Source organism: Caenorhabditis elegans, chromosome IV, assembly GCF_000002985.6.
Source record: "Caenorhabditis elegans chromosome IV".
Taxonomy (NCBI): Eukaryota; Metazoa; Nematoda; class Chromadorea; order Rhabditida; family Rhabditidae; genus Caenorhabditis; species Caenorhabditis elegans.
In genome coordinates, this window is record NC_003282.8 from 9,380,835 (window position 1) to 9,396,630 (window position 15,796).

At 34.7% G+C, this 15,796-nt stretch overlaps 4 protein-coding genes and 1 non-coding gene across 9 annotated transcripts; 4 read left to right on the plus strand and 1 right to left on the minus strand.

The window, feature by feature from the left end:
- Positions 1-601: 601 nt before the first annotated feature.
- C10C5.5 (N-acyl-aliphatic-L-amino acid amidohydrolase) lies at positions 602-2,355 on the plus strand. Its single transcript, NM_069251.4, has 8 exons — positions 602-759; positions 804-868; positions 992-1,492; positions 1,541-1,697; positions 1,746-1,852; positions 1,895-1,974; positions 2,021-2,081; positions 2,138-2,355. Exons 1-8 carry the CDS (start codon positions 681-683, stop codon positions 2,279-2,281), a joined length of 1,194 nt encoding a protein of 397 aa, NP_501652.2. The 5' UTR covers positions 602-680; the 3' UTR covers positions 2,282-2,355.
- A 1,146-nt stretch (positions 2,356-3,501) lies between these two features.
- On the plus strand, positions 3,502-3,522 carry 21ur-11845. Its single transcript, NR_056386.1, has one exon.
- A 769-nt stretch (positions 3,523-4,291) lies between these two features.
- nssp-45 (uncharacterized protein) lies at positions 4,292-4,881 on the plus strand (the record flags this gene model as incomplete). The annotated part of the gene is made up of 2 exons (NM_001026151.2): positions 4,292-4,461; positions 4,684-4,881. 2 exons carry the CDS (start codon positions 4,292-4,294, stop codon positions 4,763-4,765), a joined length of 252 nt encoding a protein of 83 aa, NP_001021322.1. The 3' UTR covers positions 4,766-4,881.
- A 492-nt stretch (positions 4,882-5,373) lies between these two features.
- daf-15 (Raptor N-terminal CASPase-like domain-containing protein) lies at positions 5,374-14,145 on the plus strand (the record flags this gene model as incomplete). Of its 5 annotated transcripts, NM_001380409.1 has the most annotated exons (20): positions 5,374-5,438; positions 5,623-5,704; positions 5,769-5,866; positions 6,085-6,306; positions 6,432-6,728; positions 6,778-6,904; positions 7,276-7,645; positions 7,702-7,881; positions 7,925-8,658; positions 8,727-9,589; positions 9,636-9,744; positions 10,176-10,392; positions 10,453-10,614; positions 10,661-10,819; positions 10,869-11,400; positions 11,884-12,195; positions 12,257-12,462; positions 12,863-13,077; positions 13,127-13,455; positions 13,576-13,699. In NM_001380409.1, 20 exons carry the CDS (start codon positions 5,374-5,376, stop codon positions 13,697-13,699), a joined length of 5,403 nt encoding a protein of 1,800 aa, NP_001368188.1. The 5 variants fall into 5 exon arrangements, with proteins under 5 accessions (NP_001368188.1, NP_501653.1, NP_001293858.1 ...); NM_069252.7 differs by lacking the exon at positions 5,374-5,438 and having other exon boundaries at positions 5,616-5,704; positions 10,435-10,614; positions 13,576-14,145; NM_001306929.3 differs by lacking the exon at positions 5,374-5,438 and having other exon boundaries at positions 5,616-5,704; positions 6,423-6,728; positions 10,435-10,614; positions 13,576-14,099.
- Positions 14,120-15,384, minus strand: col-121 (Nematode cuticle collagen N-terminal domain-containing protein). Its single transcript, NM_069254.6, has 4 exons — positions 15,227-15,384; positions 15,070-15,181; positions 14,521-15,014; positions 14,120-14,470 (listed from the first exon to the last, which is right to left on the minus strand). The coding sequence occupies exons 1-4, from the start codon at positions 15,374-15,376 to the stop codon at positions 14,147-14,149; spliced, it is 1,080 nt and encodes a 359-aa protein (NP_501655.1). The 5' UTR covers positions 15,377-15,384; the 3' UTR covers positions 14,120-14,146.
- Positions 15,385-15,796: the final 412 nt, after the last annotated feature.

Here is a 15,796-nt window from a genome sequence, read left to right on the forward strand (position 1 = left end):
GTATTCTTGTTTCCAATTTAATAACACCATTTCGCAAAATCCAGGCAATTCCGGAATCAATAAATGTTCTCAACTAGAACAAGACGGAGTTTTTTTTCGACATTATAATTTAAACTTTACAGTCATAGAATGATTCCATAGTTTTGTTCCAACTATGCAAGAGTACCGGCAGAGCAGTAGTAACTCCACTTTGTTCAAACTGCGACTTTGTTCGGTTTTTTCTTTTGGAGGATAAATGAATAGAAGTATTTTCTAACAATCAAAATGTTGAACTATAGTTTTTTATAAAACACTTATTCACTTCTGGAATGCTTTTGTGTGTTCCATAAGAACAGGAACATAAAAAGTTAGTTCCGGGTTCATTGTGATCTATGGTTTCATTTTTTCACCGTCTTCTTTTTTTAAAAATCAAATTGGTTACGTGCCAAGTACCATATATAATTAATCAAAATTTATTGGTTTTGTTCACAGAAAACCGATTATGTTCTTTGTATCAAATAATAGATATGTCTACGGTAGTTGTTCCCATAAAATTGATAAGATATGAGAATAAAACCCCCAAAAAGACATTTCATTTTTTTACAAGTTGTATAAAAGACCGCTCGGGAGAGAAGCAGTGACATTTGTGTTGAATATTTTCTAGTTCTTCATGCTTGTGTGAAAAACAAAATTAATCAGGAATGAGCGAGGAACATATTGCAGTAACTCGTTTCCGAGAGTACCTTCGTGTTAATACAGAGCAACCAAATCCGAATTATGGTAAGAATATACATTAGAACAGTCAACATTGTATAAAATTTTAGCTGCCTGCCGTGATTTTTTATTTAAATATGCTGACGAACTTGGAATCGCAAGAAGATCAATTGAGGTAGGAAAGTTTTTCAAAAATTTTTTTATGAAGTTTGTCCTTTTGAAAGTGGAACCAATATACTTTTTTTAAAATTTTTACAATCTTGATTAAAATGCTAGATTCTCATCCTTAAATTTTCAGACAGCTCCAGGAGTTTTCCTTGTAATAATGACGATTCCTGGATCTCAACCAGAATTACCTTCAATTATGTTATATTCTCATACTGATGTAGTTCCAACATTCCGTGAGCATTGGACTCATGATCCATATTCTGCATTCAAAGATGAAGATGGAAACATTTTTGCTCGTGGAGCACAAGATATGAAATGTGTTGGAGTACAGCAAATGGAAGCTTTAAGAAACTTATTTGCTCAGGGAATCAGGCAATGGAAGAGGACAATTCATTTGGTTTGGGGTCCCGATGAAGAAATATTTGGAATTAATGGAATGAAAGGATTTGCGAAAACCGATGAGTTCAAGAAGCTGAACCTTGGATTTTCATTAGATGAAGGGATGCCATCAGATGATGATGTCTACAAAGTTTTCTACGCAGAAAGAGTTGCGTGGTGGGTGAAAGTAACATTCCCTGGAAACCCTGGTCATGGATCACAGTTTATGGAGAATACTGCAATGGAGAAACTCGTAAGTTACACTCCTTCTGCAAATATTAAAACACTAAAACTTGTCTAGGAGCGGTTCCTAGCCAGTGCCAGAAAATTTCGCAACGAACAAAAAGTTGTATTGGAGAGTAATCCAAATTTAACACTGGGAGATGTTACGACTTTGAACGTGAATATTGTAAATGGTGGAGTTCAGTTCAATGTGATTCCTGAAAAGTTTGAAGCTTGTAAGTAATGTTTTCATTCAGCCTATAGATGTAAAATATAATTTTAAGATGTTGATATGAGATTGACACCTCATGAAGATTTTAATAAAATACGTGAAATGTTGGATCAATGGGCAAAGAATGCCGGAGAAGGTGTCACCTATGAATTTTCCCAAGTAAGGTTCTGAAACAAAAAATCAATCAAGGCTCTATTTCAGTATTCTGACCAAAAACCAATATCTGCACATACTCGAGATAATTCATTCTGGGCTGCATTTGAGGACAGTTTGAATCAAGAGTTAGTTAATTTTTTAACGGACATAATTTGAATAATAATATTTCAGAAACTGCAAATTTGAAAAAGGGATAATGGTTGCATCAACAGATTCAAGATTTGTGAGATATGTAAGTGATAAAATTGGCTAGTTTCAAATTGACATTCAGTTGATCTACTATTTCAGGAAGGAGTAAATTCCATTAACTTTTCCCCAATGATCAACACACCGTTTCTTCCACACGATCACAATGAATATTTAAATGAGAAAGTATTTTTGAGAGGTCTCGAGATTTATCAAACAATCATCAACAACTTGGGCAATGTCTAATAATTCAATTTTTAAAGTATTTTTTAAATGTTCTGTATAAATAAAAATGTTTGTATATCAATTCTACAAACTAGTAAAATAATTTTCTGCTTGTTGCAACGGTTCTCAACATATTCAGATTGCAGAATACCCATTTTCAAAAACTGCATAATGTGTTTGAAAGAAAAAAATTAACATTTAAATTTTTGCGAGAAAAATGTAATTTAGGCATATGATATCATATTTTAGAAAAATATAACCTACAAATGCTAATTACAAGTGTGAAAATTGATGTTGTTTGACTATCTGGCTAATGTCAAGTGATAAATTGTTCAGAAATTACTATAAAACCGATATGTCTTCGGTATTTTCTTTTAAACTCGTAGGTTTTTTCCTCAAACCTCTTTTAACAGCTTGAAAAGTCTCTTTTTTTTTTTAAATCAGGACGCCCCCATATTCAGTCACAAGCCAATTTTACTAGATTATAGATAATAAAATTTTTGAATCGAGGTGAGACCAGCTGTGTGCATTTAATAGGTAAAATTATCAATAATCATCAGATTTGTTAAATAGAATACTTTTATTTAACCAGGTTTCTATAGCGATATAAAACTTTTCCCATGGGCATTCAGATTTATACCCATTATTTTTCATATGATATTATTATGAACTAACATATTCTCATGTGAAAATTCCAGTTGACAAAACTTCTAAGAATTAGAGCAATTTCAAAATTTAATAATTTGAAATTTTTTAACAAGTCCTGATATCACTATCTTTTCTAAAACTTTTTGATTATTTATACATTTGCAGTCTGAACTCATCTCAATTACAGACATCTTCCATTATATTTTTGTTTTTTCTTATTACGTTTTTCCTTTCATTGGGACGGGACCACCATGACTATTTGGTTCATGAAAATTGGTATTCCTATCGCATTGTTAAATTATGTGCTTTTCTTTCGAATAAAAACAAATGGGATGATGTATATATTCCAGGAGTCAATATCTTGAAAGGAAGTGACAAAAGCACTAGAAGCTTCATTTTACATTCTTTTTCATTTATAAATGATCTCGTGACAATTTCTCATTTGTCACATTTGATATATTTTGAGTTGCTATTTGTTCATGTGCAATGAACGATGAAAACATTTGTGATATTTCTAGAAACTTGGCGACTTTTACTATTTTGTTACGGTTTTTGTCACTTTTCTTATTTATTTACACTTGGCTCAAGGATGTTTTTGATTGCGGATTATTGAGTTTATTGAAAAACCTCACAAAATCTTGTTTTTTTTTTCAAAGTGGAATTTCCAAAACGGTCGAGTTTTGCTCCATTATCACTTTTGGAAACAATTGAAGTGTACCATTTATTAATAAAACCTTCAAATGGGAGTTCATTTCTTACTATTAACATATTATTTAGAAACAGAGAACGAATACAGTATTCAACGAGCTATGTTACATTTGATAGAATTATGTTACACCTGCATTATCTAGTTAACATTTTACTGTTAAATCTGATTATATGATCAAGTTAACAGCAGAAATTCATGTTTAGCCGACATTAGATATGTTTTATTACCGTCGAAACTCCGTCAATGTAGCTTAACAAGAAAGCCATTCAAAAATGTCTCTTTACAAAATTTTGTAAAATTGGTAAATGTTTCAATTTCTTGCTTGTAGAGAAATTGAGAGCGTTTTTGATAGAATAATAAAAGCACACAATATATTTCCTATTAGTTCCTTACTGCTTTACAGCTCATATCTTATATATCTTTGGAATTATAAAAAATGTTCAACTATGAAATTACAAAATAAACATTTGACACATATTTTTATTGTCTTAAGGAAAAAATACGGTCATTCGGACAAACAAATGGGATATATAAAATGGGATAATGGGATCTTCTTTTTTTTTGACATATTGGAACTTCATTCTTGTATATCTTTATTTTAATTTCCCATTACCACTTCTCTGTTTTTCAACATAACATATGCATTTTCTTTCGAAATCTTTCTAGAATTTCAGATGCTGTTCTCATCGAAAATCTTGCTTCCAACGGTTTTCCTTCTGCTCTGTGCAACAACAGTGGCAGTGGATCCACTTGATTTCCTATTCAGCTCAAACATGGCTCGTTACCCGAGATATCGTCCGATTTCTTCATCCGCTGCATCTATCACACCGGATCTTGGAAAGAGGTTTTGATTTGAGTTCGCATTATTTCATTAGTTTTTAATGTATTGTATTTTCATTGTTAGCACATGAACTTGATTTTATTATAAAAACTGTTTAACTGGTAAAATATGTGTATTCAATATTATTAATGATGAGTTCAACTAGAAGTTGAAAACATTAAACTTTTTTGGGAATGTCTCCTTTAATTCTAAATTTGCTAGTTACAATAACTATTTAAATTCCAGAGCTCCACCTGGTTGTGTTTGCACAGAATTTCTTGGCTGCCATGGACCTGGATGTATGCGTCGAATGTATCCAAAGGCTTGAATCGTTAACTACTCCATTCATAATTGTTTCCATCTTTAATTACCAACCAAGTTTGAGAACATTTTCAAAATACAGTGACAACAGAACATCATTGAATAAAATACATTGTTAATGAATTTACTTTTGTTCAGAGAAAGATGGAATTTCGGCTCGAATTTCGAGATTAATTTTTTTTTGATATTCACAGCATGATTTACCTTTAACACCTTTAAATATACAATTAAAGTTAAGATAATACGAATTCTAGAAAGTAAGTTAAATTTAGGTGCAGTCAAATGTAATTTTTCACTGGTTTCGAGACAAAATATATGACAGTTGAAAATAAATATGCATGAGTCATCCCACAAAGTCAATTGACTCGAATAAATAAATATTTTTTTAAATTAAGATATTCCGAAATTTGCATTGTTTCATATCTGCTCTAGTATATACGCAGCACTGAATCACAGCCAATATAGAAAATAGTTTCCATTTTTTAATTTTGTTTTAATTATATTGTCGAAAAATTGTTTTAATACTTATTTGGATTAATTAAAATTTCGGTATAATGATGAAAACGTTGCGAAACCCGTAAATAAGGTGAAACTCTCATTTGAGTTTCCTCCAAAATGAGACAAAAAGTGCAACGGAGCGCACTTGCACGAATCACGTCTTCTTTAAATTCATTGCCAACGTGAGTTTCAATTTGGTTTTTGCACTTTTTGCCGACAAGAAAAATGCAATTTTGCACGAAATATTTTTTCTTAAACTCGGTTTCCAAAGAAAATTAAATTTATTGATTTTTTTATTTGTCTTGCTCACTCCTTCGTGAAGATCACATGATCGCACTATAACATGGCAAACAATTTTTGTTTCAGACACAAAATGGAAGAGGATAGGAGTATAACACCGTTTTCCTCGTTTGCAGAACGTTTGACAGTCAATTTGTGGCATGCTCAGGTGAGAAATTTAATTAAATAATGCAATTTTTTCAAGAAAAAACAAAAAAATATATTTGTTTCAGAGAAATGTAGAAAGAGTCACATTATATTTACAAGAACCCCGACATGTCGAAGATATCGCAGGAAGTATGGAAGATGAGTGGGATTGTATTGAAGAGTGGTTTGTTTTATTAGAGCATCATTTTAAAATTAAAATAATATTGTTGTGACGAAAGACGAAAAAAAAAACAGCAAATTAATGGAAAAACTCACAAAAAGTAAATAATATGAAATATTTTTACTGTTTTGCACTATACTATTTGGAAAATCAAAACGATTTCAGAAAACAAAGGGCATTCGGCAAGAAATTAATTATAAGTTAAAATAAATAATTTTCAGCGTAAATCGCCGAAAAGGCAGTGATCGCCTCCGAACTGCATCTGTCGCCATCATCATGTGTCTACATTTGGGAGTCGATCCACCAGAAGCTCCGTCTCGAAAAGATGCTCCTTCTCGTCTTTTATCATGGGTTGATCCATATAAATGTGGTGCACACAAAGCAGCCATAGAGATCGGATTGAGCACTCAAAGGGCTTATGAAAAGTGGCAACCAAAATCAAAGTAAGAGATGAATCGGATATTTCCAATGTTTCGGACTAAAATACGCTACTCTAGAATTCGGTTAAAAATTACAAAAATGAATAAAATTAACAAAAATGCAATCTTAAAGCCAAAAGGAGTTACAGAACTCGATATAAAATTTGTACGGATCCGCCTATCGATGACGTGAGAAAAGTTGCAACAAATCTTCGAAGAATCAGTGGAAATGATCGAGTTCTGTTTCACTACAACGGACACGGTGTACCGAAACCAACAGATAATGGAGAAATTTGGGTATTTAATAAAAGCTTCACCCAATATATTCCATTGTCAATATTCGATCTACAAGGATGGCTTGATTATCCCACAATTTATATCTGGGAAACTCATTCAGCTGAGACAATTCTTCATAACTATCGACGATTTGGAGAAGATCAGAAAATGTTTGTTTGATACCAAAAGTTAAGAACATACTGAATTATGGATTTTTAGATCCTGGCAAAGTAGGTTTGATCGATGGCAAGAGGAACAGAGGAATCTACCACCAATCTCATCAAAAATGACAGATGCTGATCAAGCAGAAGCATTAGGTTTTCCAGAGAAATATCCCAGATATAATGTAAGAATTGAATCTTTATAAGCAAATTTCCGACCAGCAATTCTCCAAAATGAGTCAGCGTAAAAAAAATTAAAGAAAAAATACTTTATTTCAGTTGGACTGATTGAAAACGTGCTCAAAAATTATTTGAAAGTTGGAATTTCCGGGAAAATTTCGATAATTAGTCGGTATTTTCGGCAATTCTCAGCTTTCAGAAAAGTTTTTAGCGTTTTTGAATAGTTTGAATAGTTTTTCAATTAAAGTGAAAGCTATTTTCCGATAAATCAAATTTTTTGCTATTTTTATCATTAAATTTTATAAAAAATGCTGGTCGATAATTTCCGCGTACCCCTGGTTCCGCACAAGAATTCACGTACCTAATTATTTTTCAGGATTGTATCCATCTAGCAGCATGCAGTGCCGGTCAATGGCTTCCAATGTCGAATCCTCATCTGCCAGCTGATCTATTCACTTCCTGTCTAACCACGCCTATCCGAACATCACTCGCATTTCATTTGAGTCATTCGGAGCATCGTGATGAGTATCCGGAAAACATTTTGGACATGATTCCTGGAAATCTTGCTGAACGAAGAACTGTGCTCGGAGAGCTCAACTGGATATTCACTGCCATCACTGACACAATTGCATTCACTTCAATAGATCGTGACTCGTTCCAAAAACTTTTCCGTCAGGATCTACTTTTGGCAACTCTGTTCAGAAGTTTCTTGCTTGCACAAAGAGTTATGTCAAAGTTCAATGTTTGTAAGTAATAAAATATCTGAAAGTTTAATGAAATCTAAACAAATTTTGAATTTCAGTACCAGTTTCGCAGCCTCCTCTGAAAGACACATCAATGCATGATTTATGGAGATGCTGGGATCAAACAATGGATATGGTTCTAGACTATTGTAGAGAATTGATTTATGTCAAAGAATGCGAAAGAGCACTGTTTTGTGGAAGAGATGTTATTAATAGAAGCAATGTGTTCCCGTTTTTAGGTATATTTTAATGCATTTGACTATTCACAAACTGATATTTTAGTGCTCATTGACTTCGAACATGTGCTGACTTACAATGAGACCCACCAGTACAACACATTCTTCACAGAACAACTACAAGCTTTTGAACTTTGGCTAGACTACGGTGTTGACGAAGGAACACCTCCACTCCAACTTCCGATGGTTCTTCAAGTACTTCTGAGTCAGGCACATCGTGTCAGAGCTCTACGATTACTTGCACGATTCCTTGATTTTGGTAGATGGGCTATCGGATATTCACTTGCCGTTGGAATCTTTCCATATGTTCTGAAGCTACTTCAAAGCAATATTAGTGATTTGAAAATCTCTTTAGCGTTTATTTGGGCAAAAATTCTGGCAGTAGATCCATCGTGTCAAATGGAATTATTCAATGAGTGTATCGATGAATCAGCAACACAACAACAATCACCAGCACAATCACAACAACCATCAGTTGCATTGAAACCATCATCCATGTTTGCAAATCATCCACCACCTGCACAATTAACAATGGATAAACGTGCACTTCAGATTAATACTCAAACTGGCGGAAGATTTCAAACTAATCAGAATCAGGCATTGGATATGCAATTACAATATGCTCAACAACAAGCTCATCAGAGGCAAATGGATCCATCAGGAGGACAACATTCACCAAATGCTCAGCCTAGACAACCACAACCACAGCAACCACAACAACTACAACAGCAACCATCACAGCAACAACAACAACAATCTAGACAACCGCAAGGAATTATGGTAAACTCACAATTTTTATTAGAACACAATTGGAGCTTTCTTTGAAAAAAACTAAATTAAAATTTCAGAAACCAACGAATGCACAGCCACAAGAAAAGAAGACAATGCTTCGTTTTCAATATTTCCTTCAACTTCTCGGCGATCCTGAAATCAAACCGAAACAGAAAACTGTTGCTGCATTCGTACTTGCTCAGCTAACATCCAATAATTTCAAACTGGCACAGAAAGAGCTCACCAATAAGGGATACATGGGAATTTGTACGGAATTGATGGTCGATGATACTGCGAGAAGCGTCAAATTGCTGAAACTGTGGATTCTGATTGGATTGGGTCGTCTGTGGTCAGATTATGATGTAGCCAGATGGCAGGGTATTCGATTAATGGCTCATGATAAAATGATTTTGGAATTGAGTGATGAATCAGCAGAAGTTCGTGCAGCTGCTGTATTTGCACTTGGAAGCTTATTGAGGAACTCTTCGAGATCAAATGAGCATGCATCAGCAGTTGAAGAAAATCTAGCAGGAGAACTATGTTCCCAGTGTGTGTTTGATAGTTCTGTTCTTGTGAGAGAAGAACTGATTGTTGCTCTTCAATGGTTTGTGTTTGATTTCGAGAAACGATTCGTGAAATTCTTACTGGAACTATCGAATCAAATTAAGTTCAAACTTCCACGAAAACGAAATTCTTCTGAAAATCTCAGTGAACAAGGATTGGATATTGCTGCAGAAATGCCATCAAATCATCGACGACCTCGTGCTCCACCAGTCAACGAATTCATGCAACCTTCAGTTATTCGAAAGAAAATGTCGACAAGTGTGTTCAGTACAGCTGTTGAAGAAACTGTGCATGAAGACGGAATAGGAAATGTTTACCACATTGCACATGAAGCTGGAAATCGTGTTGAACAAGAATCTGAAGATATTGAGTATAGGTAAGAAAGATAGAAATTGATTTATTGTAAAAAGTGAAATTTACAGAGAACGAGCAAAAGTACAGATCAAGCACTTGGAAGCGAAAACATTCAATGAAGCCGTTGCTAAAACTTGGTTGTCACTTTTAATATTGTCATTGGATCCTATTGAGAGGGTAGATTTTGAAAAAAAAGATTTTGAAAAAAAAAAGAATTTCTTAGAATGGTAAATATTTTAATTCCCACTTATTACTCATACGCAAATTATTGCGATTTCAAAAAAGACATCCGCCTTTAAAGAGTACTGTAATTTCAAACTCTGGTTTCTGTGGAGTTTTTATAGTTTTTCTCACAATTTATTAAATTTTTTGTGCGTTCATTGTAAAATTTAAGTTTTTTGAAAATAAATAAATATAGCTTTATAAAGCTTTATCGAAAAACAACAAAAATTTAGCAGAGACGAAACTTTGAAATTACTGTATTCTTTAAAGGCGCATACCTTTTTGCGTTAAACAAAAATTTGTCGTGACGAGACCGAATACAGTATTATCGTCACCTAATTCGCAAAATGTTTCGTCTGTGTAATACAACCAATACATCTCGTCAGGTTGCCCGAATGGCTCAAAAAATAGTGCATCGCGTCGAAGCAGGAATGCCCGAAATGCAAGCCAACATTGACAATACAATGGCTCATCTCAGTCGAAAAATGATTGCTCGTAAAAATTCGAAGGCGACTGTCGAAATGCCACGTAAACCAGTTGGACCGTCAGAAGAAGTTAGCACACTTTCAGAACGAATAAAACGAAATTTAGAAGTTGAAAAAGGTAGGTGAAAAATGAACGGAACTTTTGATATTCTATTAAAAGTTGTCGAAATGATTCCAGAGTCTGGAGTCTCTGCCGATGGAATTGACTTCACAAAATTAAATATGCAAAAAGCGAAGGAACAAAGAAAAGGAGGAAAAGGAGGACAAATCAAGAAGTTACAGGATGAATCAAAAGTCAAATTTCAAGTTGGAAGCCCTGGTGATGTAAATCAACAACATAGTTAGTGTATATTCGATAAAACAAATAGCAATTATAATAATTTTAGAAAACGCGTTGTCTCCTGGTAGTTCGTTCACAGATGAAACACAAAGCAGTGAACTTTTTTCCAAAGACGACTCTTCCGATGACGACGAGAACAAATCAGCCAACGATGAGAAGGATCGGGCAACAACTGCTTCAGGAAAAACTGTCAAAGGAGCTTTTCGTATGTTTTCCCAGTTTGTAAAAGTTCAATATAAATTGTAAAATTACAGGAAAATCAGACATCATGGATGCAGCTTTGATGGAGTTCACACCACGACGAACAAAAGCAGTTCCTGGAGATTTTGCAGTGAAAGAAGAATCAAAAACGTTACGAACTGTAATAGAAAATCCAATTGTCTCAACACAATTCGTTGCATGGTGTAGTAAAGTATTTGTTGAACCAATTCTTCATGTAATCACACTTGACGAAGAAAAATCAGAAGATTGGGAACATGAAGATGAGGATGAATTTATGCCAGAACAATTTCGAGAAAAAATCAAAGATATTCAAAAACAGGATCGTAAAATGCATGAAGAGAAAAGAGCAAGAGACAAAAAAGAAGGAAAGAAAGAGAAAAGCCAAGAGGATGTCGTTGTCACGACAACAACAATCAGTGATTGGGCGATTCATGCAATGGAAGGAATGTTGCAAAGTGCAGATATTGAGGGAAGAGACTTCCAGAGTTGTAAATATGATGAATGTCTCTGGAGAGTTAAGCTTACTCATCCTGCTCGATCGCTAACCACTTCAAAACTGAGAAGGTAACATTTTAAACTTTTCAGATATTGCTTTTCAGTGAGGATTTTGCCTGCAAAATAACCGAAATAGCTTGAAATTATGAAATACCATAAAAGAAAAACGAACAAAAAATCGAGGAAATTGATAAATCCAACTTTTTGAAAACTCTATTTTCAATTGTGACTATTTAACTTCCCTGTTTGAATTTCCTACCGAATGATAACTGCGACCAATCAGCACACTTTCGAACCAATCAGAGGTGAACGGAGTTCGAAGACGCTGATTGGCTTGATAGTTAGCATGGTTCCTTATTCTGGAGGAAATTCAAACAGGGAAATTCACAAAAAAAATAGAGTTTTCAAATAGTTGGATTTTTCAATTTTCCTCGATTTTTTTAGTTTTTCTCTCGTGGTATTACTGAAATTAAGAATATTTTTGGTTTTTTTTGAATGCAAGATCCCCATGCTACTTTAAATTTAACGGAATTCATAGTGAAACTATTTCAGGTGCATGTATGCATCAGATGGTCGATTGATGACAATTATCCGCCAAGACACAGATACTCGTTCCTTCCGAAGATTCGATTTGACTGCTTCAAATCCATTCTGCCCATCTTATGTATCTCAATTGATTCTTATTAACGATATGTCACGAGAAATGGTTATCGCGTGTAGTACAAATGGTGTAGTTCGAATCTGGGATCCATATTTTCTCGGATGGTGTGATGACTATGAAAAGCCTCCAGAACTCGTATCAGCATCATTTCCACTGGAATCACAAATGAAAATTAGTGATGAAACGAATCGATGCCTCTTTGAGTAGGTTTCAAAGAGTTAACATCTTCTGAATTACATTTAAAAACTCGAAACTTATTTTCAGTTGGAATCAGCAAAACGGAAAGCTTCTGTGTACCGGCACAAGAAGTGTCAGAATTTGGGATGCACACTGTGAGAAAGTATGTCACGATGTGATGTATTCTCCAGGAAGTAAACAACAGACAGGACCAGGAGCAAAACTCAATACAAATACTTTACCGACAGCAATGTCTGGAAATCTGGATGAAGAAGGAAATATGGTTGCAGTCGGTGAGAATTTCTCAGTTTTTCATGACCTTTAAGATCAAAGTTTAACCAATATTACTCATGTTTCGATTTTTGAGCCAAAACTTCGTTACCCGGTCTCGACACGACTAAATTGTGTTAAATAAAAATTTCGAAATTTCGTCGCTGCGGAAATGATTTTTCATAGATTTTTTATTTTAAAAAATTAAAAAAATTATGTTATTAATGAAACACTGAAAAATCGTTGAAAATTCCGGGGCAACCAAAGTTCGAAGTTACAGTAATCTTTAAAGGCGCACCCAATACGAACTGTCGTGTCGAGACCGGGTACCGTATTCTTTGCTCAAAAATCGCAAAATTTCGTGTTTTGTAAATATAAAATTTACGTTAAAAGTCTCGTTTTTCTAATTTTAAAATCGTATAGGTTATGCTGATGGTCGAGTCGACTATTTTGATATGCGAATGGCTAATCCAAAAGCTGCACGTTGTAATCTTGCTCCTGTAAATATGTCAAAACAGTTTAATGATCGACCACCTGGAATTATGCATTTGAGAGTTAATAGACAAGGTTTTGGTACTGAATTATTTGCTGGAAGTCAAGATGGAAGTATCTACAAGTTACAACTTAGAATGTTTAAGGTAATGAAATTAAATCATTAAATATTTCAACTGAAATACTTTTTTTCAGGAAGCAACTCCATCAATCGTTACTCCTTGGGAATACGGAGCTCATTCTCATATGTTTGTTCACGAAGATTCCCGAATTCTTGCAAGTGCTGGTGGTGGAGAATTAGCAATCTACGACGTTGCTCAAAATAAGCTAATGGCTCGTATCTTACCACCCGGAGAGCCCAATTCAATGAGGAGAGATAAAAATTCAAGCACATTTGGATTGTTCAGCTCACAAAGGAAACTATCACAAGTTCAAATGAGTGGAAGAATGTCATCGATGTCTTCAGCAACAGTTGGAGAAGATCGACAACCAAAAGTTATTTCATTGACAATGCATCAAATGAGGTTAGTTGATTAATATCTAACATTATGAAAAATAATTTCATTTAATTCTTTCTTTTTTTTGAAGCTCTTTTTTAAAGACTTGATAAAATACTAACAATCAACTTCAACATTTCTTTCTAGACTGCTCACTGTCGCTGGATACGATGACAATACAGTTTGTGTATATGGATCCCCGAAACCCGGACTTACAGGCCACTACGAAAACACCCAAGGCGCCAGTTCCCCTCCCTCCCAATCACTGTAAATCTCCTCTGTAAATTATTTGAATTTGTAGTTTCTAAAACCGTTACAGAATACTTTAGGATGTTTCTCCATTGTTCTACATTTAGATTCTTTTAGACTTGAAAAAAAAACTACATGATTCTTTCTTTTCGTTTTCCTACTTCATCTACAGTGCCTTATTAATTTCTTTTTTGAAAAACCCCTAAATTCTATTACCCTGTAAATACTAGCAACCTAGTATTTGTATTTTGTGTTGTTCATTAATAGTATTTAACCCACTTTTTTTGAAAACTTCTTCTAACTACCTGCTCAGCTATCTATTTGCCACCATTTTCATGTCTTGTTTTGCCAATGTTGTTTCTTTATATCCTATATTTTATTTTTCACCCTTTGTAGGAATAGATAAAGTTACAAACTTTAAAAAATAATGTAAACACAATGTTAACAAATTTTATTAAAATAAGAATGATTAATGTCCAAAGAAACTTCTATAAGATGATTCTTCAAATGATTCCTGTTCGGATGCAGCAGCTGCAACGGTTTCCTGTTGCTGATTGGTAGTTGGCTGTGGAGCAGGTGGAGCTGGCGATTCAATTCGTTCTTCAGAATTGTACTCTTCTGTATTTGCTGCAGGTGCTCCATTGTCCTCTCCGTTGATCGATTCTGGATGTTGAGCACGACTTCCAAATTGTGAGAGAATCGTGTTAACTCCACAATCGGATGGACAATATGTTGCTGGCAGTCCTGGTTCTCCCGGTGCACCGATTCCACCCTGCTCTCCGTATTTTCCGAACTAGAAGTTGTGATTATTAATATTAATTTATTTAAATTATAGGATCTTACCTTTCCAGTTCCTCCAATTCCACCCTGTTGTCCAGGTTTACCTGATGGACCTCTAATATTAGATGATCTACCGGAATTTCCTGGTGGTCCTTTAGGTCCTTGTGATCCTTGTAGCCCTGGAGGTCCTTTAATTCCTTCTCCGGCAATAATAGTATCTCCTGGTGGTCCCTTCATTCCAGGTGTTCCACGTGTACCAGTTGGTCCTTTTGCTCCACTTGCTCCGATTCCTCCTGGTTGTCCTGGATGTCCCGACTTTCCAGATTTTCCTTTTCGTCCCGCATTTCCTGGCAATCCACGTTCTCCCTGAGCACCTCGTGGTCCTTGAGGTCCTGCTGGACAAATTGAGCATGGAAGCTCCTCTTGTGGTTCAAGATCTACATCAACTCCCTCTAAACCTGGAGATCCCGGTTTTCCAGGTGTTCCTGGTTGACCATCATTTCCTGGAGAACCTTCTTCTCCAATTGGTCCTTGTGGACAATGAAGTCGTGTACATTCTTAAATGTTGCATTATTTTAAAAGCTGTCAAAAATAAAAAAAAAATAAACTTACGACTACATTGATGAAGAACTCCTTTCTTTTCATCTGTTCCATAAGAACTTCTTGGAATACGAAGAGATCTTCCAGTTTCCATAAGTTCAGCCCAGATTACTTGAGATTTTGCCTATAATGGAGACAATTAGAAGCAAAATACATAACTATTTCAAACCTTAAAAGCCGATTGGTTTCCAATTATTTCATTTTCTGTTTTTTGGATTTTAGATGAAATATGAATGAATGTAATCAGAGTGAAACCAACTGTCAATGCTGAGACAAGGCAAATGAGTCGGGCACCCAAACGGGCAACATCAACTGCCATTGAGAAATCTGGAAATTAATTAAATATATGGTTGCCAATTTCTCGGAAACTGAACGATCAAATTTTAAAAAAAGTTGCAATCTCATATTCTGGAAATTTTCAAAAACAATTTTTTGAATATATTCTCTTAAAATAGTAAAAATTTTATTCAGACAGTACAACTTGCGAATCATGACGGAAACTTTACGAAAGAAGATGATATCAAAAGAAAGATGAGATATAATATTGGAACGGCATATGCGTTGATGAATATGACAACAAATATGCCCTAGATTCTGGGCTTGTGATAAGAATCTCACCGATAATTGACGGAGAACAGTACAGTGGAAAATATTTCAGGACACCACGGAAAGGTTTCATTTAACTATAGCTACAGTCCGCGAAAATTCTATGAGCCACCCCCAGAAGTTTGACAAATTC

What these genes read in the sequence shown, in the direction of transcription:
- C10C5.5 (NM_069251.4), top strand. Translation starts at nt 681, where the DNA reads ATGAGCGAGGAACATATTGCAGTAACTCGTTTCCGAGAGTACCTTCGT. An exon ending in TCGCAAGAAGATCAATTGAG is followed by an intron (nt 869 to 991) that starts GTAGGAAAGTTT and finishes TTAAATTTTCAG; the next exon opens with ACAGCTCCAGGAGTTTTCCT. An exon ending in GAGGACAGTTTGAATCAAGA is followed by an intron (nt 1,975 to 2,020) that starts GTTAGTTAATTT and finishes ATAATATTTCAG; the next exon opens with AAACTGCAAATTTGAAAAAG.
- col-121 (NM_069254.6), bottom strand. Translation starts at nt 15,376, where the DNA reads ATGGCAGTTGATGTTGCCCGTTTGGGTGCCCGACTCATTTGCCTTGTC. An exon ending in GAAACCAATCGGCTTTTAAG is followed by an intron (nt 15,182 to 15,226) that starts GTTTGAAATAGT and finishes TCTCCATTATAG; the next exon opens with GCAAAATCTCAAGTAATCTG. An exon ending in AGTTCTTCATCAATGTAGTC is followed by an intron (nt 15,015 to 15,069) that starts GTAAGTTTATTT and finishes GCAACATTTAAG; the next exon opens with AATGTACACGACTTCATTGT.